General features: G+C 37.7%; 1 protein-coding gene and 1 pseudogene across 2 annotated transcripts; both read right to left on the bottom strand.

Annotated features, from left to right (window-relative positions):
- Window positions 1-359: 359 nt before the first annotated feature.
- Window positions 360-16,388, bottom strand: LOC147565903 (putative acetyltransferase At3g50280). The gene is made up of 3 exons (XM_086652967.1): window positions 15,881-16,388; window positions 1,037-1,170; window positions 360-948 (listed from the first exon to the last, which is right to left on the bottom strand). The coding sequence occupies exons 1-3, from the start codon at window positions 16,355-16,357 to the stop codon at window positions 360-362; spliced, it is 1,200 nt and encodes a 399-aa protein (XP_086509093.1). The 5' UTR covers window positions 16,358-16,388.
- A 665-nt stretch (window positions 16,389-17,053) lies between these two features.
- LOC147565902 (uncharacterized) lies at window positions 17,054-19,133 on the bottom strand (annotated as a pseudogene). Its single transcript, XR_015230311.1, has 2 exons — window positions 17,705-19,133; window positions 17,054-17,274 (listed from the first exon to the last, which is right to left on the bottom strand). The product of XR_015230311.1 is annotated as an uncharacterized LOC147565902 (transcript).
- Between the last annotated feature and the right edge of the window lie 5,408 nt (window positions 19,134-24,541).

The raw sequence follows: 24,541 nt of genomic DNA, 5'->3' as shown, positions 1-24,541 counted from the left end.
TCTTAACTAAATATTATATTCATAAAAGTGATTTGTCAAGCAAATAACAGAATTTGTAATTCCACATTACAATAAATGGGTAAGCAAACGAAAGAACTGTTATTTTTATGAAATATATTCCATGAAAGACTTTCTATGGAAACTCTTTATTTCCATGGAATTATTTCTCTGATATCAAACACAACCTTAAATCCATCTCTTTGAACCAAATAACTTACGATGTGGGACTTTTATGGATCCACAATAATTTAATCTTCACTCCGAAAGGGAGATACTTTAGTAACAAAACCCATGAACTCAGAGTCATCTACCATGGCGTGGAAGACTTCGAGAGGAAGGCAAACCTCAACATCTACGCTTCAATCTACCGATCCAAGACTCACCATAATCATCCCGTTGGACTTGCTCGCTAATCCACTCCTCACAGCTATCGGTTGTCCGCAGCCGAAATCATTCCCGTACAAGTCAAACCTTACAGAACCCCCTACCCACAAAGTGGCGAACTTGGAAGTTGTAGAATGATTAGAGACAAAGTAATCAGGTTTCTCCACCCATGAATCCCAAGAACATTGAATCTTAGTATCGTTGTGGGACATAATAACTTCGTTTAACACGGAAGCCCCATAGACTATCCCTTTCTCGAGCAACTCCTTCACATTACTACTTGCTATACCCAAGTCGATTGAATTTCCAAAGTATGATTCGTGTAATGGTGGATTCAGTCTCGCTCTATTCCCCATTGCGATAGCGAATCTAGTATTTTCAGTTAGTTCTAAACATTTCGCTTGCACCGCAGCTACCCAAAGGTGAGCAAATAATGCTTGCAACGACGATGCCCTTCGACCGCCACGTTTAGTTTTTATCTCTAAGTTTGCCTTTTCCTTAAGTCTAGCAATGTTTTTGGGTTCAAAATGAAATACTTTCGCTTCGGAAAGGAGTTGGGATATACTTCAATTTTAAAAGCTCATTGTAAGAGAAAGGAAGGAGAATCGGGCAATCGGTATCATTAAGAAAACAAGGTTCTAAAATAGGAAACTCGATATTAGGATTATTTGAGTTTGATCTAGAGATCTTAGACCATGAGTTAAGAAAACGCCAAAACGACGTGCCATCACATACAGAATGATTCATACTACAATCTATAAAGATACCATCAGTTAGTTGTGTTACCTGATGTAAGAAGAAGGAATATGTGTGAATGAAGCTAAGGAAGAAGCTAAGGAAGAAGGATTAACTGAAATACCTAACTCTGGATAAAACTAAAGGCACCGCATTCGTATGTGCCAGCTACTCGTGTGCAAGATTAGGTTAGTTAGTTGTTAAACAAGAGATTAACAACTAACCAACTTTTAACTGATTTTCTCTCTCTATCGAACTTTCTCTTTCTAGCTCAAATCTATGTACTATAAATAAATAATCTTTGTAATCGTTTTCTTTTGATGAAAGCTAATAAAAGTAAGACTTTCTCACATGGTACCAGAGCCTTAAGAGTTTCAGATCAAAGCGATTTAGAAAACCTAATTTGGGACGAGACCAATAGAAATCAAAGAAGTTGAAACTTCCGTCATCAAGGAATCAGAGTATTCAATCTTCTAAATCAAAATTCGATAGATACTCTTCTGAATCAAAGAATCAGAGAGTTCATCCCCTCAAATGGATCGTCCAGAGATCATCAACAATCCACCAATTCATAATATGAATCCAAACACAGGTCAGGTTTCATATAACGCTAATATCACTAGTTTAATTTCTATAAAGCTAGATGGTTCAAATTTCTTAATTTGGAAAGATCAGATTGAGAATGCATTTATAGGTAATGATTTAATTTGTTATATTGATGGAACCTATGAAGAATTATGGGCCTAGAAAGGTTACCCTAAATAGGTCTACACCCGCAAGTGCACGGGTGTCAAGTTGTAATTTTTCTGGTAAGACCGGTTCGTTCCTCAGAGACTAAGTCGAATTTCAATTCTAATCTTAAAACTATTAGGTTTTCAAGAAATGGTTTGATTGATAATATTTTTTCTTTAATAAGATAAATAACAATTAAAATTTAAATAATTCTAAAGTGATATTCAGATAAAGGGAACCTAGGGTTTTCGAATCCGTTTTCCTAACAATTCTAAGGACAAATTAATTTGGTCTAATTCGATGGTTCTTTGTATAACTCAGGTTTTCAGTCCATGGACGGTCTAAAAACCCGGAAGATATTATCGTTAAAATAATAAAAACTGTAATAAATTTATCATTAGAATAATCATTAAAACTTCATCTAAAACCCTAGATAGGAAAATTAGTTACTCATGGACAATATATAAAATAAATTGGAAAATAAAATAAAGAGAGGAAGAAGAAAACTTAACTTTTTCGCTCTTTCAAAACCAAACAGGACCTTATGGAAAGGAATTCCTTTTATTTTCCCGGGTTTCAGCCAAACAGACCTTTAGGGAAAGGATTTCCTTCTGATTTTCTACTGCTCTGCCAAACGCACCCTCTGGGAAAACGATTTTCTCGTCTTCCCGGAAGTATTTTCCCTGTGAGAAAATAATTTTCTCACCTGTTTTCTCACCTTCTCCAATTCTCTTTCTCTCTCTACACTTTCTGTTTCTTCTTTCTTACTTACTCTAATCTCTCTCTCTTCCTCTGTAATCTCTCTCTCTTTCTCACTAAGACATTAAGATTCCAAATAAAGAAACCAAAATCAAAATAGATAGCTCTCGGTTTTCTCTCTCTCTACTGTTCTTCTTCTCTGTTTTTTTTTCTTTTCTGTTTTAAAGCTCTCAATCTCTCTGTAACTTCTCTATTTCTCACAAATAAAAGAAATTACAGTTAAATAGATGAAAGAAAAAGAAGCAGAAATCAATGGTCTCGGAATTAATCTCTCTCTCTACTCCTCCTTCTCTGTTTTTCTCTGTTACAGCCGAGTGATACAAATCTCTCTTTCTCTCTTTTCTCTCTCTCTCTCTCTGTAAACTCTTCTCTCGCTAAAAAGTTATAATCAAAAGAAGAAGATGAAAGATAGAAGATGATGATGATGATGATGATGTTTTTCCTCCTCTCTGTCTCTGTTTCTGGTCGTGAGAAGATGATCCCTGGTCTCACCCTCTCTCTCTCTATATAGAAGAAAAATAACCTTCCTTCTCCAACCGGGTCCCCCTTCTCTCTTTCCTTTCTTCTCTCTTATTCACTTTCCTTTCTTCTCTCTTATTCACTTTCCTTCTTTGTCTCTTATCCTATCTTCTCGATTTCTTTCCATTTCTGTTTCAATTTTGAAAAAAAATCTCCTTTTCAAGAAATTAAACAGCTCTCGGTTATAAAAGGAAGAAGAAGATGATGACGTCAGCTGACGTCATCGAGTCGGGTTGGGCTGTCCGGGTCACGCGTACAGCTTGGTGTACCTCTGGACGTGACAGACAGTAGCCCGCGTATTCCCTGGTTCATTCGATTTCTTGCCGGATGCATGCCACGTGTCCCTCTTGACTTTTAGTATACCAAATTTGACCAGAACTTTGACTTGCTCTAATTTATTCATCCGGACTCCGATTTGACTTCCGTTTTCGCCTACGGGTTCATCTTGGACTCTACTTTCCATCCGAGCACTAATACTTATCATGAAATCAGAATCACAAAATGACCAAAATACCCCTGACATCAATTTCTCCCGATTTCATCTGTTTTTCACCCTGAACTCCGTAAAAGACACCTGAGAAAGAAAATCAAGCAAATCATCAGAGTAACAGCTCGAACTGGACTAACTAACCGGAGTTAAGAGATTCAAATGAGACATTTTCACGTCTCATCAAACATCCCCAAACTTAGATTTTGCTAGTCCTCGAGCAAAACAGAAAAATAAAACCAAGCCCAGTTCACCACTTTCGTAGGGAATCACGATTGCACTTAGCTCGTGCAACAAGCCGTTAAACCTCTAGGTTACCCTAAAGGGCGAGTTTTGTCTCGTGAGGGTTTGCAGTGAATATACCCACAAAATTCAAAAATTTCAAAAATGCAGAAGGGTCTAAATATGGTATGGACTAAAAATGTTATCCGGTAAGTTTTTCGAAAGTTAATAGAAATGAAATCAAAGTTGACCAAACCATACAAAGGCTAACAATCCCTTCACTAGTAATCAAGACCTAAAGTGCACATGACCAGCCAATATGAGTATCATTTCGGTTCCGAACAGACAAGACCTCGATTACCTTCTCAATACATTTCGCCTCGACTGTTGCCTCACGGTCATACACTCAAAAATTAAAGTCACTCAGAAATGTTTCACTCAATGTGCGAGTATGAGCATGAAGAAAAACTCAACACATTACAAAAGACGGACTAAATTTTTGGTAAACGATTGATCTCAAAGAAGGAAACAACCACTAATACGGAATGGGGAAGTTAACCAACTCTTCTCACCTAATCTACTATCTAACAATGCTTCCTAGAGGTCAATAGACTATAATGATGATTTGACTAGAACTCCTGAGAACTCGACGTCTTCAAATCTTCAAGAATTACTTCAAGGGATAAACACTTAAACAAAACTACACAAACACCTTTTTTCTTTTTTTTTTCTTTTTTTTTTTGGTAATACAACTCAAAATACACATCTTACTTTCTCAACAATTTCATTGGGTATAATTTTCTCCTCTTTGCTTCATGTCTTATTCTCAGGGTTCTAAATGATGGATGAGATCTATTTTCCTCTAGTTGACATTGCTTTCAAGTTTCTCAGACTACAAGAGAAGGGTTTACTACCTGATGACATCCCTAGTGGTTGTAAAATTTGAACTCAAGAGATCAACTGAGCTCTAATGAATATCGCGAGGTTGAGTAGCTCTTCATTCTACTCGGAGTTATCACAGAAGAGATCACTCAAAACAAAAGGAAAGGCTCAAAATCTCACATAGGTTAAGTCTCCACTAATGATCGATTAAGTTCTCTTAGAAAAGTCAACTCTTCACCTATCTAATACTCACATGGCTAGTGCACAGACAACTTTAAGACTCGAAATTCATGGAAAAACCTTTAGCAAACGGATAGTCTGACAAACTAGACTCTATCACTATTAACAAGCAAAAACTACTAGACTCACATTTTCAATCCAAAAATTAAAAATTTTGAACCCTTTTGAATTTTTGAAATAAGGACTAAAAATTCAATCCCCTATCCCCAAACTTAAACCGAACATTGTCCTCAATGTTCTGAAGACTATGCAAAAATAATAGGATGTAGGGAAAGATGTTACCAGATTTAGAAGTCCTATGCATGGGTTGCCTCCCAGAAAGCGCTAAGTTTAACGTCTTCAGCCAGACGATACAGATGATTCAACAATCCATAAGTAACATCTCCATAAACCAATAGGCGAAACATCTGAGGATCTACCCAAGACACGAAGTGATTAGTGAATGATAGTCTCACACTTGTGTAAATATGTTGCAGTACATGTGAGACTATCGTGATCAGGTAAGAATCCCCAAACTTAGACGACAATAAAGTCGTTAAGTTTGGCCATGGACTAGAAAGAGTATAGTCCTCGTAGAAAGGATCTAGGTATGGAGGAGAAACCAAGTGAGGTATTGCACCAACTTCTAAACATGCTTCCGAGGGATACGATACAAGAGGATTTAGAGGACTATCAAATACACCCAGAGTTAAACAAGAGGTTTCTAAAATAGGTACAAGGAGTTCTTCCAAAGGAATTACTCGGTTACCAGACTTAAGCTCTACCAAAGTTGGTTCAGATAAACCCTCTATAATTTGTTTGATTATGATGTCATTAGTGTCCTTAAAGAACTCCAAATCCTTGACCAAGTCAAGCGAGTAATCATTCTCATTTACCAGATTGAGCAGCCAAGATTCATCATCATCTTTTATGGTGGGTCCATAGCTCAGAGATAGAGCATTTGACTCAAACGATGGAGGTGGTGACTCTAAGGTTGGCAAAGTAATCGGCTCAGACACTAACAAGGAGGTAGACGCTGACATGTTATCTATCTCATTAATACTATCCTCCTCATCTAAGCATAAAAGTGCCAATAGAGTTTCTAAAGGATCCTCGGATAAAGCCTCAGGTAAAGAATCCTGAACGAACATATCTATTAGGTTCATCTCACTAAAATCATTAACATCATCAGGGAAAAGTCCAGCCTTAAAAATGTTCATCTCTACAGTCATGTTTCCAAAAGATAATTTTATAAGTCCACTCCTACAGGATATGACAGCATCAGATGTAGCTAAGAATGGTCGTCCTAAAATGACGTGAATTTGGTTTTGGGTATCACTAACTGGTTCAGTATCTAAGATGATGAAATCTACCGGAAAGATGAATTCACCAACTTTTATCAAAACATCTTCCACTATCCCACGTGGACGCCTAACAGATCGATCTGCCAACTGGAGAACTATAGAAGTGTGTTTTATTTCTCCTAACCCTAACTGTAAGTAAACTGAGTAAGGAAGTAGGTTAACACTGGCACCCAGATCTAACAATGCTCGTTCGATCTCATGTTCCCCTATGGTGCATGGTAAGGTAGGGCTTCCTGGGTCTTTATACTTAGTTGGAAGGGTTTGATGGAGAATAGAGCTGACTTGATTAGTCAAGAAGACTTTCTTATGCACATTCATCTTACGCTTCCTAGTACATAGGTCTTTAAGGAACTTAGCGTAAGCTGGGATTTGTTTAATAGCATCTAGTAATGGAATGTTAATGCTAACCTGTTTGAACATTTCCATTATCTCCTCAAACTGAGTCTTCTTCTTTAGTTCTACCAAACGCTGAGGATATGGGGCTCTAGGAACATATGGCTCAGGTACAATGGGTGGGTTTTCAGACTCAGAAGCCTTCTCAGGCTCTTTACTAGGGATACTAGTTGGTAAGGTGGGTTGTTCAGAGTTTGGTTCACTATCTTCGGGAACTCCTACCTTATTATCAATTACCCTACCACTTCTAAGGGTGGTTACTGCATTGGCCTGGTCCATCGACTGTTTACCCCTCGGGTTTGGTTCTGGTTGACTAGGAAACATACCTTGTTCTCTCTGCCTAAGGGCTTCTCTAAGTTGACCTACCTCGGTTCTTAAACTATTTACAGCTTGGTTGGTCTCTTGTACAGTCTGGTTAGTCTGTTGTAAAGCCTGGTTGGTCTGTTGTATAGCCTGGTTGGTCTGTTGCATAGACTCTCTATGGGTTTTAGCTAGTTGCTTCATGGTTTCCTCTAAAGACTCACTGTTTTGAGAAGGATATTGGGTACTAGATTGACCCTGGTTTTGAGCATAAGGATTCCTCGGAGCATTAAACCCAGGAGGGTTCATGGAGCTACTAACCTGACCCAGATTTTGACCCTTGGACCAAGCAAAATTGGGGTGATTTCTCCAACTCGGATTATAAGTGTTCGAATAAGGATCATATTTCTGACGGTAATCTTGCCTAGAGTTTAGGTAAAGAGCATTAGCTTGCTCTTTTTCGTCAGAAACAAAGAATAGGGTACACTTATTCCCTGTATGAGATGGGTCTCCACAGACGGAGCACGGATAAGAGATGGATTCATTTCCAACACTCATGACCTGAGTGGGATCCTCCCTAACTGCTTTAGGTTGACCAAGCTCTAGGGCTTCTATCCTTCTCGTCATGGCGGCGAGTTTAAGTTCGGAGTCATCAACTCTATAGATGCCGCCTTTATTCGGAGTAGGGTTTGCCCTAGTAGGAGGTCCTCTAGAAGTTTCCCATTGATGGGATTTCTCAGCTAAATCTTCTAGAAACGTCATGCAGTCATCGACGGATTTATAAGTAAATCCGCCACCACAGAATGACTCTACCATGGATGTAGTGGGATAGTCTAGTCCGTCATAGAGAAATTGGACTAGTCTGCCCTTTTCATAACCATGGTGTGGACACTGTAGTTCCAGTTCTTTAAATCTCTCAAGATATTTGTAGAGAGACTCTCCTTCTTTTTGCACAAAATTATTAAGACTTTGCCTTAAAGCGGTGGTTTTGTGTTTGGGAAAGAACTTCAGAAGGAATAAACTGGTTAATTCTTCCCATGTGGTGATGGAGTGAGGTTGTAAGGCATACAACCAAGATTTTGCTTTCTCTCTCAAAGAGAAAGGGAACAACCTAAGCCTCACTATTTCATCAGACATATTGGGGAATCTTATAGTCCCACAGATTTCTTCAAAATCCCTAACATGGTGATAGGGATTCTCGTTCTCAACTCCACGAAAGAGTGGGAGCATTTGGATAATGCTCGGCTTTAACTCAAAGTGAGCCGTGGAGTGGGGTAACTGTATGCATGATGGTTGACATGTTCTAGTAGGGTTCATATAATCCCTGAGTGTCATAGGTGGATTTCCATCCCTGGCTTGATTTAGATTTTCACCCATAGTGTCACTCAAAGAGAGATTGGCTAGAAGATTACTTAGATGAGTTTCTCTACTAATGAAACGACCTCTCTTATCACGAAATCTATCGGGCATAAACTAGAGCCCAATGACCAAGGATATTCTCAACAAAACTTTTTTTTTTTTTTTTTTTTTTAAATCGAAAACCGGGGAATTACTACGAAGACCCTAGAGGAAAGCAAACACAATCAGTCTGACTCCACCAAGCAACCTAAACAGAATCTAGACGAAAGACAAGTTGGTCAGATTTCCCTTAAAAATCTAGACAGCTCCTACTTCGTTACAAAGCTTGAACAATAATGTTTATGAGGGTTACTCCGTCCAAGTACTACGATCAAACAACTCTTGGAGACGACCAACGATAAACGTTGTGATAGCCGTCCAACCTGGTAACGTTTCCTCTTCTCGAGGCGACCTTATAAAGAGTTGAGTGAACTTTCCCTTTAGGAATGCCCAAATAAAAATCAAGTCCCTGAATTGTTTCAAAGATCCTATGAGCTCGTCACCTTAGGGGCTGATGTCTAAATCAAATTTTAGATTTTAAGTGAAGTTTGGGATCGTGAATGTTGTTACCTATTTGGGCAAGAGAACGGTGATGAAATCCGTCTCCTATCTTTCAATTGGGTTATTGCCCTTACTAGAATGCTTACACTAAGCAATTCGATCAAAACAATTAGGCACACGAAACACGCAATTACCCACTGACAGGGGCTTCGTGGGTGATTAGAGAAATTACCTCCCGTTCAGGACGGGCGATGACCCTTGCAGACGACCCGGGCCACTCTCCCCTTGAGTGTTCCAACCCGAGGCTTCGATTTTGGTTTTCGGTTACAATTTATAAAGCCCTCCAATTTAGGGTCAAAACTTTAATACCAAAAATAAAAACTAGAAAGTCTAAAAAGTCTCTCTCTCACCAAAAATAAAAAATTACTAAAAATAAAATGTAAATTTTCCTTCTTGAGCTCCTTTCCTTGTTGCGTCTTTTCCTTCGCTCCTTAGCGTTCTACACACCAAAAATGGAAAAGCAAGTCAAAGTGTCCAAAAATAAAAACTTACCAAAAATAGAAATAAAATTAGATTCAATTCAAACTAAGTCCCCGGCAGCGGCGCCAAAAACTTGATGGGCCTAGAAAGGTTACCCTAAATAGGTCTACACCCGCAAGTGCACGGGTGTCAAGTTGTAATTTTTCCGGTAAGACCGGTTCGTTCCTCAGAGACTAAGTCGAATTTCAATTCTAATCTTAAAACTATTAGGTTTTCAAGAAATGGTTTGATTGATAATATTTTTTCTTTAATAAGATAAATAACAATTAAAATTTAAATAATTCTAAAGTGATATTCAGATAAAGGGAACCTAGGGTTTTCGAATCCGTTTTCCTAACAATTCTAAGGACAAATTAATTTGGTCTAATTCGATGGTTCTTTGTATAACTCAGGTTTTCAGTCCATGGACGGTCTAAAAACCCGGAAGATATTATCGTTAAAATAATAAAAACTGTAATAAATTTATCATTAGAATAATCATTAAAACTTCATCTAAAACCCTAGATAGGAAAATTAGTTACTCATGGACAATATATAAAATAAATTGGAAAATAAAATAAAGAGAGGAAGAAGAAAACTTAACTTTTTCGCTCTTTCAAAACCAAACAGGACCTTATGGAAAGGAATTCCTTTTATTTTCCCGGGTTTCAGCCAAACAGAGCTTTAGGGAAAGGATTTCCTTATGATTTTCTACTGTTCTGCGAAACGCACCCTCTGGGAAAACGATTTTCTCGTCTTCCCGGAAGTATTTTCCCTGTGAGAAAATAATTTTCTCACCTGTTTTCTCACCTTCTCCAATTCTCTTTCTCTCTCTACACTTTCTGTTTCTTCTTTCTTACTTACTCTAATCTCTCTCTCTTCCTCTGTAATCTCTCTCTCTCTTTCATACTAAGACATTAAGATTCCAAATAAAGAAACCAAAATCAAAATAGATAGCTCTCGGTTTTCTCTCTCTCTACTGTTCTTCTTCTCTGTTTTTTTTTCTTTTCTGTTTTAAAGCTCTCAATCTCTCTGTAACTTCTCTATTTCTCACAAATAAAAGAAATTACAGTTAAATAGATAAAAGAAAAAGAAGCAGAAATCAATGGTCTCGGAATTAATCTCTCTCTCTACTACTCCTTCTCTGTTTTTCTCTGTTACAGCCGAGTGATACAAATCTCTCTTTCTCTCTTTTCTCTCTCTCTCGGTAAACTCTTCTCTCACTAAAAAGTTACAATCAAAAGAAGAAGATGAAAGATAGAAGATGATGATGATGATGATGATGTTTTTCCTCCTCTCTGTCTCTGTTTCTGGTCGTGAGAAGATGATCCCTGGTCTCACCCTCTCTCTCTCTATATAGAAGATAAATAACCTTCCTTCTCCAACCCGGGTCCCCCTTCTCTCTTTCCTTTCTTCTCTCTTATTCACTTTCCTTCTTTGTCTCTTATCCTATCTTCTCGATTTCTTTCCATTTCTGTTTCAATTTTGAAAAAAAATCTCCTTTTCAAGAAATTAAACAGCTCTCGGTTATAAAAGGAAGAAGAAGATGATGACGTCATCGAGTCGGGTTGGGCTGTCCGGGTCACGCGTACAGCTTGGTGTACCTCTGGACGTGACAGACAGTAGCCCGCGTATTCCCTGGTTCATTCGATTTCTTGCCGGATGCATGCCACGTGTCCCTCTTGACTTTTAGTATACCAAATTTGACCCGAACTTTGACTTGCTCTAATTTATTCATCCGGACTCCGATTTGACTTCCGTTTTCGCCTACGGGTTCATCTTGGACTCTACTTTCCATCCGAGCACTAATACTGATCATGAAATCAGAATCACAAAATGACCAAAATACCCCTGACATCAATTTCTCCCGATTTCATCTGTTTTTCACCCTGAACTCCGTAAAAGACACCTGAGAAAGAAAATCAAGCAAATCATCAGAGTAACAACTCGAACTGGACTAACTAACCGGAGTTAAGAGATTCAAATGAGACATTTTCACGTCTCATCAAAGAACCACCACAATTGGTTGTGATAGAAGGTAGGGATACAGTAAACCTAGACTATCTTCAATGGAGAAAGAACGATAGTTTTGTAAAATCTTGCATTAAGGCCACAATAAGTCAGTCTACAGCTTCTGATATTCTTGGCTTGAAAACTGCAAGAGATATATGGAGATATCTTGAGCAAATTTATCTCCAAGAATTCGAAGCGAAAAAATCCTCTCTTAGACATAAGCTTCAAACACTTAAAAAGGGAAATTCCTCAATTTCCTAATATCTGAGTATGATCAAGAATCTTGCTGATTCATTAGTAGTAGTAAATGATCGAGTCAGTGATGTTGAATTAGCTAGAATAGCTATTCAAGGATTGGGAAAAGAGTATTCTCAGTTTGTTATCACAATTCAGAATAGGGATGGAGTCTTAAGCTTTGGTGAACTTAGGAGTAGGTTGACTCATCATGAGCATTGGCTCAAAGAACAGGATACAAGTGAAGAAACTGAATCTTTTTTTGTGAAAAGATATCCACCTAGAGTCACCATGAAATCTCCATTCAATAACCCTAGGAGTTCAAATCAAAATCAGGGTTCTAGTGGTTTCAACAGAAAATTCATTATAAACCCAATCAAAGGCAACCTGTGTCACAACCAAGAAATATATTTTTTGATTATACCAGAATACCTTGTGGTATATGCCATAAGTGGGGTCATACTGCAAGATAATGTAGAATGAGATTTAAAGACTTTTCAGATCCCTCTCCTTCAAATAGATTACCACAAAGAAATTCTGCCAATCTACATTTACAAGAACTAGAAGAAGAAGAAGAAGAAGAGGAAGAGGAAGAAGGGTATCCTAAACAACAAAATGAGGAAGAACAAAACCACTATGATGAACAAGCTCACTATCATTATAGTTATGACACTCAAGAACTCATTCAGGAAGAGACACATATGTCATATCAAAGGGGAAATGACAAGAAGTGGATTGCTGACACAGGTGCTAGTAGCCATATGACCCATACAAAAGGTAATCTCACTGAATGCTATCCTTACAAAGGGACAAGTGGTGTTATGATAGGAGATGGCAAGTCTTTACTCATTTCAAATACAGGTCAAGCCAATGTCACTGCTGGATCAGCCTCTTTCCAACTTAAAAAGGTACTTCATGTACCCACAATCCAAAAGAATCTTCTCTCCATTTCAAAATTTACAAAAGAGAATTTTTGTAGTGTTGAATTCCTTCCCTGGGTTTTCTTGTGAGAGATTTATGGTCGAAAGAAGTCTTGGCTGATGGACCCATGGTGAACAATTTGTATAGTATTGATTTCACCATTAGTCCATATACCAACACACAAGAATGTAATGAAGAGGCCTACTCTGTGACAGCATCTGCCAATACTTGGCATAAGAGATTAGGACACCCATCAAAGGATATTATTCTTAGCTTAGAAAAGGAAAAGAGAATTAAGCTCAGCTCAAGAGATTTTCTGTCTCTTTGCTCCTCATGTCAATTGAGTAAGAGTCACAAGTTACCTTTCAGCTCATCAGATAGTCTATCTACTGGCCCTCTTGAGCTAATTCATTGTGATATATGGGGGCCATCTCCTGTCACCACAAAATCAAGTATCAAATACTATATACTGTTCATGGATGATTATAGCAAATTTCTTTGGATATATCCTATGCAACTTAGATCAGACAGTGTAAAGTGCTTCCAAACCTTTCAAAAACACTATGAAAGACTTCTGTCTGTACCCATCAAAAGCTTTCAAAGTGATGGAGCTCCTGAGTTGGCAAAAGGAGATTTTAGAGCTCACTTGCACAAATGTGGTATACTGTTTAGAAGCTCCTGTCCCTACACTCCAGAGCAAAATGGTGCTGCTGAGAGGAAGAACAGACAAGTCACATCTGTTGGTAATACACTATTGATTCAGGCATCTATGCCAAAACAATTTTGGTTTCATGCCTATGACACAGCAGCATACCTCATCAACAGAACACCAACAAAGGTACTTTCATATCTTACTCCTTATGAGGTATTTTTTGGCAAAACCCCAGATTACTCTATGCTTAAAGTCTTTGGTTCTGTGTGTTACCCTTATTTGGGAGATGTGGAGAGTGATAAATTTAGTCCTAGATCAGCTAGGTGTGTGTTTATAGGCTATAGCACATCACACAAAGGGTATAGATGTCTTGATTTCTCCTCTAACAAGGAGTATATCTCAAGGCATGTGATTTTTGATGAGACTTGTTTTCCATTTGCTGAAAATGCAGCAATTCCTACTCAGACAAATCATGAGTACTCCATATCAGTTCTTTCAACTACCTTCTCTACAACAAAGTTCATTACCTTCTATACCATCATATCATAATAGTTATCCAGTGGGTGATCAGGAGTTGTCCCAAACCCAAAGTGATAATACTATATCATCTCATATGTCACCTCCGTTATCATCTCCTTCTAATGATCACACATTGGACATTCCTCCTCCTAGTAATACTCATCCTATGCAAACCAGATTGAAAAGTGGGATAGTGAAACCAAAGGGAATTCCTGATCATGTTATACATTTTAGTATACCTCAGGCTCTCCACACTTCATATCTTGCTGCTTTTTCCCAAATACCTGAACCTAAGACATATAAGATAGCTGCTCTAAATGAGAATTGGGTTCAAGCTATGGAGTCTGAGTATCAAACATTGATTCAAAACAATACATGGATTTTGACTCCAAAGTTACCAAATATGAATATACTTGGGTGTAGATGGGTGTATAAGGTTAAGTATAACTCTGATGGATCTTTAGAAAGATATAAAGCCAGGCTTGTGGCTCAGGGTTACACCCAACAAGAAGGTGTTGATTACCAAGAGACTTTCAGTCCTGTGGTTAAAATTCAAACAGTTAGAGTGGCATTAACCTTGGCTGTGACAAATCACTGGCCTATTCAGCAACTTGATGTCTCCAATGCTTTCCTGCATGGAGATTTGAATGAAGTTGTCTATATGAAACAACCACCTGGTTTTGAAGCTACTAAACATCCTGATTATGTGTGTCTACTTCAAAAGTCTTTGTATGGACTTAAGCAGGCCCTTAGGGCATGGTTTACTAGAATTGCAACCTACTTACTTCATTGGGGTTTTGTGAAAAGCTCCTCAGATACCTCAATGTTTGTGTATTTCTCAGAAGGTCAAATTCTTGTATTTCTACTTTATGTAGATGACATTATACTCACTGGCTCTAGTATGAATTTGGTGAATGAGCTAGTTGGTGACCTTGGTAGTGAATTTGCAATGAAACAATTGGGGTCTCTTCACTATTTCTTGGGTATAGAAGTTAAAGACACTGCTTCTTCTCTTATTTTAACTCAATCCAAGTGTATTACTGAGTTACTTACCAAGGCTGAGCTTCTGGATAGCAAACCAAGTGTTATTCCAGTCTCATTTGGCAAGAGAGCCTCCAAGTTTGATGGAGAACCCATTGACAATCCACTCTTTTACAGAAGCATGGTTGGGGGTCTTCAGTATGCAACTATGACTAGGCCAGACATCACATTTGCTGTCAATTATCTGGCTCAGTTTATTCAAGCACCTAGCACTACTCATCTGGTCTTACTTAAGAAGGTGCTTAGGTATCTAAAAGGAACTTTGGGAGCAGGGATTACTATTTCATCAGGAGATATTTCATGTCTTTATGGTTATTGTGATTCAGATTGTGGGAGCTGTCCTGATTCCAGAAGATCCACCAGTGGCTATTGTCTTTTCTTGGGTTCTACTCTTATTTGCTGGTCTTCCAGGAAGCAACAAGTAGTGTCTCGATCTTCCACTGAGGCAGAGTATAAATCTCTCTCTCTTGCTGTTTCAGAAATGCTATGGCTCTCTTACTTGCTAAAGGAACTTCATCATCCAGTTCAATTACCAATGAAGTTATTCTGTGAGAATATGGGTGCCAAATATTTGGCTTCTAACCCAGTGCTCCATGCCAGAACTAAACATGTGGAAATAGACTTCCATTTCATTAGAGATTTGGTGATGAATGGTACATTTGTGATTTAGTTTGTGGTTACTCAGAAGAATTTGGCAGACATATTCACCAAGGGGGTTCTCTTCTCTACTTTGAGCTCTATAAGAGACAAACTCATGTTTGTTCCACCTTCTCCACATGTGTTTGAGGGGGGCTGTAAGAAGAAGGAAGAAGGAATATGTGTGAATGAAGCTAAGGAAGAAGGATTAACTGAAATACCTAACTCTGGATAAAACTAAAGGCACCGCATTTGTATGTGCCAGCTACTCGTGTGCAAGATTAGGTTAGTTAGTTGTTAAACAAGAGATTAACAACTAACCAACTTTTAACTGATTTTCTCTCTCTATCGAACTTTCTCTTTCTAGCTCAAATCTATGTACTATAAATAAATAATCTTTGTAGTCGTTTTCTTTTGATGAAAGCTAATAAAAGTAAGACTTTCTCACACCTGAATAGAAAGCAATGGTTTAGATCGACCTTCAAGGTTGATTACACCATTAAGAGGAAAAAAAGAGCAAACAATGGAAGGAACATAAGTTGGGTTGAGGATATCAGCTATGGTTAAGTTGGCAGTGGCATGGATGAATTCTGCATCGGAAGAGTTGCAATCGATATAGAGAGAAACTGAGCTGCCATTATTGTGCTCGGTAATGGCAAAACGACCCGCCAGAGGGAAGAAATGATCTAGTGTTTTCGATAAAGATGTCTTAAGCTGAGAGATCATATCATCTACTAATAATCCTGTTTCTTGTTGTTTGGTAGTTGTAGTAGTAGTGAAGAGAAGACCACTTTGCATATAGAGATAAGGGAGCATTTGAAGATCCCATTTTGTTAACTCAATCCTCCTACCTTCACTTGTGAGACTGGTACTTGCTGGTTGGATTAGACTGGTTGATATGTAGCTAACCTCTTCTGGAGTTGTCATTTCTCTCTCAAGCTGCCTCCTTTCTCTCTCTCTGTCTCTAGAGTTTATGTTTTCCATTGATAGAGAAGAGATTTTTCATATATTTTTAATTTAATAAGTTCTTGGTGGTTGGATCACATGTTATGTATTGATTTTTTATTTATGAGTAGACAGTGATTTAACATTCATTGACCTAATACTCTTTCTTTTTTCTCATTAGGATGGTTCCCTTGAAACTTCCTAAAATTATGTTAGTCTGGGCCCTGGGGTATCTTTTTAATATAATAAACTTAGCCCTAATTTCAAGCTTTTTGGGTATCTTGATTCTTGACATGTATTCAAATAAAAATCTGCTATATATTGTCTGCTCTTTGGTTTAGCTTGGGCAAGCTAATGTTAAGTTTCTTTTTTGTTGAAAAGCTAATGTTGAGTTAGTAACTTGAAATTTAAAAAAGTGAAGTAGAGTATTGAGAAGTCAGAAAGATCTGAATGAACAATATTCATTTTAGTTATTTGTGTGAAATGTGTTCAACCAAATTAGCGGAGGCGAACTCGTTGACCACGTCTATCATATCATTGGTTCCTAACGGGATGGTTACCACTATGATCACACGGAGACGGGAAAACTACATTTGGTTGGCTGCTGCAAATTATTTTTTGTTTTAATTAGATAAAACTCTTGTAGCTACAAACAAAACTGGCGAAGATATTTGATTTGGTAGCTACAAACAAAACTCTTGCAGTTATAAAGTTATGAAATTTTTAGTCTAATTTAAAAACAAAAGGTGAAAGTAGCAAGGAGAAAATATGAAATAGACAGGATAGTAGCAAATTGAAGGTCCTCACTATGTCTAAACCCAAAAAGGTCTTCACAAAATCCATATCCCCTCAAGAAGAATCCCTTAACCTTAATGTGAACGTCTCACCATTTAGAGCATCTCCAATGCAAAACTCAATCTTAGAAACTCGGAGTGCCACATAGGATTTTCTGAGTTTTTCTTAAAAAATAATCTCCAATGCAAAACTCAACTACGATCTCAAAGATGATGTGTCGAGATTGGAATAGAGATATCTCAAGAGGACACTCTATTTTCAGAGTGTCCTCTTGAGATATCTCTAATTGTCCAACTCATCAATATTTAAATTTCAACCAATAGAAATCAAGTCTTCGTATATTTCCAAAATAACTAATTATTTTCTTACAAAAATAACCATGACATGTAAGTAAAATAAAAGAGTTTAGAGTGTTGCATTGGAGACATACAAGAATTGAGGATCTCTATTTTCGACACCTAGGAGTGAGAATCTCAATTGGAACTTGACAAATAGGACGAATAGAGATTTTTTTGAGTTTTGCATTGGAGATGCTCTTAGGGATCTTTTTTTCCTATTTAGAGAGGAAGTACTTGATCAGTAACAAAATCCATGAACTCAGAGTCGTCAGCCATAGCTTCCAAAACCTCTTGAGGAAAGCATACTTCAATGTCTACACTCCCTTCAATCGTTCCAGGGCTCGCAATTATCTTCCCACTGTACTTGCACACTAATCCACTTCTCACTGCAATCGGCCGTCCCCAACCGAAATCATTCCCATACAAGTTGAAGTTTAAAGAGCCCCCTGCTCTCAGAGTGATCGTGGGAGTTACACAAGTATTAGCACCGAAGTACGAAGGTTCTTCCACCCATGAATCCCAAGAACATCGAATTGAAGCATCGTTATGGGACATAATAACTTCGTTCAACACTGAAGCCCCCCAAATTAGCCCCCTTTCGAGCAAATCCTGTACCTTACAACTAGCTATTCCTAAGTCAATTGAATTTCCGAAGTAAGTTTCGGGTAATGGTGGATTCAACCTTGCTCTATTCCCCATCGGTATGGCGAATTTAGTATTTTCAGTTAGATCTAAATTCTTTGCGCGTACAACAGCTACCCAAAAATGAGCGAATAATGCTTGTAACGACGATATCCTCCTACCGTCACCCTTCATTTCTGTCGCTAAGTTTGCTTTCGCTTTAAGTCTAGCAATGTTTTGTGGTTCGAAATGAAATATTCTCTCTATTAGTAGAAGAGGTGGAACATACTTCAATGTTAAAAGCTCATCGCCAGAGAAAGGAAGGCGAATGGGGCAATGGGTATCATTAAGAAAACAAGGTTCTATAGTAGGAAATTGGATACTAGTCTCAATCGAGCTTGATTTAGAGATCTTAGACCATGAGTTAATAAAATGCCAAAACGATGTTCCATCACATACAGAATGATTCATACTACAACCAATAAAGATACCGCCAATTAGTTGGGTTACCTGAACAGAAAGCAGGGGTTGGGATCGACCTTCATGGTTGACCACACCGTTAAGGGGAAAGAAGGAGCAAACAATGGAAGGAACATAAGTTGGGTTGATAAGATCAGCTACTGTTACATTGGCAGAGGCATGGATGAACTCTGCACCGGCAGAGTTGCAATCGATATGGAGAGAGATAGAGCCATCATCTTCGTGTTCGGTAACAGCAAGACGACCTGCCAGAGGGAAGAAGTGATCGAGTGTTTTCGATAAAGAAGTCTTAAGCTTAAAGATCATATCATCTTCTTCTTGTTTGGAAGGTTTGGTGGTAGTTGTGAAGAGAAGACCCCTTTGTATATAGAGATAAGGGAGCATTTGAAGATCCCATTTAGTTAACTCAACTCTCCTAGCTTCAGTTGAAAGGTTAGTACTTGCTGGTTTAATTGTACTGCTGGATATGAAATTAATCTCTTGAGAGTAAGTGTTCATCTCTGTCTCTTTTTCGCAATGAGGCAATGAGGTTTCCATTCAGAGATCCAAAACTTAGAAAATCAAATTGGGTTTACTTCCTTATATGGAATCATTTCATAGTCCAATACTAATATTTTAGGTTAATTCTGTTTTGACCCCTAATTTGTGACTAACTGTCGATTTTGCCCTTCAATTATTCCAACGGTTCGTTTTGTGACCAACTAGCCGCTACGGGGAATACTGGTTTGGTCGCGAGAAACACTGACTTTTGGATTTAGAAAATTAAGAGCAAAGAGACTTGGTCAATCATATTTGACCAAGTGGGAATACAACGACTTGGTTTGTCCCTCTCCTCTCTAACTTCACCTCGACGAAAGGTTGCTGTCGTACGACCATTACTGACAACCATTCAAAAAGAAATATTCATCTTCTCCTCCCCTCCTTCTACCACGACCACTGTCAGACCACCACCACCTCCACCATGATCCCCGTTCTCTTCTTTCTCTGTTTCGGCAAAGGGGTGGGGTAAAGATGGTGATAGTGGTGGACAAAGACGAGTACAGAAGTGAGGTAGATAAAAAGTTTAAGCTGAAATTTAAACTAAACAACCATAAGAGTAGAACTGAAAAAAAAGATAGAGAACAAAACAAACCACAAGACACAAATGAGAGACAAAACAATGAGGTTAGTACAAATTGAGGGTCCAAACATAATTAACCCAATATTTTATAGAGATGTGCAGCTATAAATCTTGATAATGCCAGCAACGACTGAGATTGGTCAACCGAAGCATGTATTCATCTATGTTTTTTAATGTTATAAGTTATTATTTTGGTGGCCAATACGCGGACAACCGTTTTTCTTATATGGACAACTATTTTCGGGCCTGATGCGAGTCAACTATGCTTGACTTAGTTGACTTTGATTTAATAAGGGGACAACTCCATAAAGTCTTAAATACTAATAATTAATAACTTGTGGACTACTAATAAAAATAATAGTTAAAGATTGAAAACCTAAACTGTCTTCTTCTTCTTCATCTTCTTCCTTCTTCTTAGTCTTATTCTTCTTTCTTCACTTCTACTAAAAGTAAACTATAGTTTCTACAATTTTTTTTATCAAACCCTAGATGGATGAAGAAGACAAAATCTCTTCTTAGTCTTATTCTTCTTTCTTCACTTCTACGAAAAGTAAACTGTAGTTTCTACCATTTTTTTTTATCAAACCCTAGATGGATGAAGAAGACAAAATCCCTCAATCTGAACCTGAAGAAGTTTTTCCGGGCGTTTCTATAATAGGCATTAATGACATTGATGAGGTAAAACAGAACATAACTTGCGACGAAAATCTGGCAAAATCGGACAATTTTCCAGATTTTCGTAGCAACTTAGCTTCTGTTATGCCGTATTTTCGGAGAAAACCGACGAAAATATTGCACAACAGAAGCTAAGTTGCGACGAAAATCTGGCAAGTTTTCTGATTATGGCAGATTTTCGTCGCAAGTGATGTTCTGTTATGCCATATTTTTGCACAACCCGAATTACCAGATTTATCTTCCTCTTCACCATCGTTTTCAGAGTCGGAACCAACAGATCCATCTTCGTCTTCCACATCTTCTCTAATTTTCTCTGCCATCAGTACCATCTTCTTCTTAATGGTTGGTTTTAGAGTTTTAGGGTTCTAACCTTTGTCTTTGGGGAGATTCTACAACAACTCCCTTGCCTTTGTTTGATGTCATAACCACCAATGCTTCTCCAAGGAGTTTCTCTCTCTAGAAATTTGGGTGATGATGAAGAACAAGTAATTGAAGAGATGAAGACTAAACTAACCTAGGGTTTATGGAGAAAGAGAGAGGTCATCAAATAATACATCTGATTCTAAGAGGACTTGAGTGAAAATAATAGAGAGTTGTCCCCTTAGAAACTGATGTCCATATAAAAATTTAATTTTTTTGCGTTGTCCACATAAGATAGTTGTCCATATAAGAAAAACGGTTGTCCGCGTATTGGCCACCATTATTTTATGAGTAAACAGTGGTTCAACATTTAGTGACCTAATAATTTTTTTTTCTCATAAATTGATTTGGTGGGAGACACCCAATCCCAATGATGATCATTGACGTTCCAAGAGCATCTTCAGTGCAACACTCAAAGAAAAACTCTAACATTATAGCCCCATACGATCAGGGACGGATCCAGGATTTTCACTTAGGGGGTGCAGAATTATATACCTAAATAATTTTTTTTTTTTTTTGCAAACACAATAATTAATAAAAATACTTATATTCATTAATTATATTGATTCATCAACGATTACAAACGCAATTGACCTCTACGAGAGTTCATATTTTGAAATGTTCACATAATCGACTCATTGTCAATTACACCAAAAACTTCTTTTTCAATAAAGACTACTAAACTATCATTTACACGCATCACTCATCCCGATTCTTAAGCGTGTTTTAACTAGCTTCATAGCTGAAAAAGCTCTTTCAACAGAGGCAGTTGTAACCGGCAAAGTTAGTGCTAAAGTGATAAGCAAATAAACTAAATGATATGCTTTATCCCTCTTAGTTTCCACCAATGTTCTAGCAAGATCTCCAATTTCATCTAAATTTGAGAAACCATCATTTTGCCTCATATCGTAAATGTAATTATCAGGCTGAGAACTTAGTAGCATAATATTAAGACTATTGAAATCTGAAGGATAAAATTCAGCAAGACGCATCAATTTACTTTTGTCGAAAAGGGCAAAATCTCTAGATGGACTCAAACATGCCATACAACGAAGCAACTCGGTATTCTTCTCAGTGAAACGAGCATTTAGTTCTTGAAGTTGCACATCAATAACGGCATTGAAAATCTCCACTTGATAGTGATACATGTTTGTAATTTGTTGTGCATTCTTTCTGCTTCTCCCTTGGACTAGGTACGAACCATTAAGATCAAGAACTTCAATATTACGTTTTTCACAAAAAGTACAAACGTTCCAGACCAATGATGACCACTCTTGGTCCCATACATATTGGATTCTAGATTATGGTCCTTTGGTTGAAATGGACCACGTTGTAAATAGTGTCTACGAATTTCATCTCTATATTTGGATTCATAACTTGAAATTGGTAGTCTAAGCCCCTGATCAATTGATAGAGATGATAAATTAAATTCGACAGGACTTACCAATGTCGGAGTCGGTTCCGGTGTTGGAGTCGGTCCTAGTGTTGGAATGGAAAATAACGTTGGAGTCGAGTCCGGAACTTCCGCTGTTGAACTTGATGAACCTGAAGAAAATTTTCTTTTAAAATACCTTTCCATAGTTACTAGTTGAACTTGAACACTTGATTAGATGAATAAGAAGAAGTAGTAGTAGAGGAGAAGTGATTTTTGTGTGGTTTGAGATGAAAAAATGAGAGATATATATAGAGGTAGAAAATTGTGTAGTTGGATGGTTGGGTAGATGAATTGAAGTTTATAAGGGTTTAGGGTAGATTAATTGAATTTTATAAGATTTATGGTAGATGATTTGACGTTTATAGAGTTTAGGCTTTAGGGTAGATGAGTTGAAGTTTGTAGGATTTATGGTTTAGAGTTGAAATTTGTAAGGGTTTAGGGCAGATGAGTTGAAGTTTGCAGGGGGTTTATCGTAGACGAATTGAAGTTTGTAGGGGTTTAGGGTAGATGAATTGAAGTTTGTAGGGGTTTACGGTAGATGAATTGAAATTTATAGAGTTTAGGGTAGATAAATTAAAGTTTGTAGGGGTTTAGGCTAGACGAATTGATTTTATATAGGTTGATAGTTGAATTGATTATATTTTAAAAAATAAAACAAAAATTGGGGGAGGCTGGGCTCGAACCCTTGCCACTTAGGTACCCTGTCCAAAAGAAAATCCGCTCTACCATCCGGCCAATATCTTACTTGGTTATAGCAATACACGCTCATTTAAATATAAACATAAAGGCACTCGCTTTCAAAATGAAAAAATAAAATGCTAACTGTGGGGTTCGAACTCATGACCTTATGCTCAAGCTGATTTGAACTCCATGTTCTATCGGTTACGCCAAAGCCATCTTAATGTCATCAATAGACATCATTATATACATATCTATACATATCTACATATATAAAAAAAAAATTTGTCACTACTACTACATTCTTTTTTCGGGAGGATCCAAGGGGTGCGGCCGCACCCCCTCGCACCCCCATGGATCCGCCCCTGCATACGATCCCTTTTTCGAGCAAACCATTCATTTTACTACGTGTCATTTCCAAGTCCACTGAATTTCCAAAGTAAGATTGGGGTAACTGTGGATTCAACATTGCTCTGTTTCCAATTGGTAAAAACATGATCGACTAGTTGTGTTACATGAACAAAAAGCAACAATTTATACCTTCGAGGTTGACTACACCACCATTAACCGAAAAGAAAGAGCAAACAATGGAGGTGCATAAGTTGGGTTGTGGATATCTGCTATGGTAGCATTGCCAATGGCACCGTTGAACTCTGCACCTCGAGAGTTGCAATATATATAAAGAGATGGGGCCATCATCTCTGTGTTCGGCAATGGCAAGAGGAAACTTGGTGGGTTTACTTCGTGTTACGTGATCATTTCATGGTTGATTACAAATATTTCATGAATATGTATACATCAATAGATCTCATAAATACTTAGTGTTGAAAGTGTCTTGAATACAAATAGACATCTAACCCGATTTGCGACCCGCTAATCCGCTTTCAGGGCAATGGTTAATTGCCTGCGGAGGCCACAGGCCTCGTTATGAAATTTTGGACCTGTTAAGCAGGAGTGATATCCAGAGACAGGGCTTATGTTAAGGCGGTTGTCAATGTTAGATGTATTCATGTGTATTCGGGAATTAGAAAGAGAGTCGGTGAGGCGATGGAATTAAGATTTTTGTAGCTATACATAAACAAAAACTCTATGGATATCTTATTCATTCTCACAAATCTCTTGTGTAACTTGTTTTCTTATCATAGTGGAAACCATCTAGTCGTTATTCTCCGTGGAGTAAGTTTCAGGAACCAAACCACGTAAATCTCTGTGTTCTATGTAATTGTTTACTTTTCGATTACTTTTCTTGATTTACTTGAATTCGTCAGAACGCACAGCAATAGGCAAAATAGCCTATAAAAGTCAAATAGGAGGTTAAGTATTGATCTATTATTTTTGAGTGCCGAAGGAAATTGAATCTTCCTCATATAACCACGTAAACCCTGATCTTAACTCTTAAGCAATATCCATTTTTGACAATTAAGCTGGTAAGAGGAATGAGGAATGAATAGAGGCTTAAGCAGTTACCATTCCATTCGAAAAGAAAAAGCAACTAAGTCTTCTAATATGTACAGAATAGCAACAGGTCTGGCGCTTTTAGTTTTAGCCTTATAAATAAGCATATGAACAAATGTGTGATAATATTATAAAAAACAAAGATGGTC

The sequence above is a fragment of the Eschscholzia californica genome, unplaced genomic scaffold (genome assembly GCF_041429995.1).
Source record: "Eschscholzia californica isolate CP2 unplaced genomic scaffold, dmEscCali1.0.p SCAF_1, whole genome shotgun sequence".
NCBI lineage: Eukaryota > Viridiplantae > Streptophyta > Magnoliopsida > Ranunculales > Papaveraceae > Eschscholzia > Eschscholzia californica.
Note: the sequence above shows the minus strand (reverse complement) of the source record. Positions and strands in the feature narration are given on the sequence as shown.

What these genes read in the sequence shown, in the direction of transcription:
- LOC147565903 (XM_086652967.1), bottom strand. Translation starts at nt 16,357, where the DNA reads ATGACAACTCCAGAAGAGGTTAGCTACATATCAACCAGTCTAATCCAA. An exon ending in AACCATTGCTTTCTATTCAG is followed by an intron (nt 1,171 to 15,880) that starts GTGTGAGAAAGT and finishes TTCTTACATCAG; the next exon opens with GTAACACAACTAACTGATGG. An exon ending in TCAAATAATCCTAATATCGA is followed by an intron (nt 949 to 1,036) that starts GTTTCCTATTTT and finishes TTAAAATTGAAG; the next exon opens with TATATCCCAACTCCTTTCCG.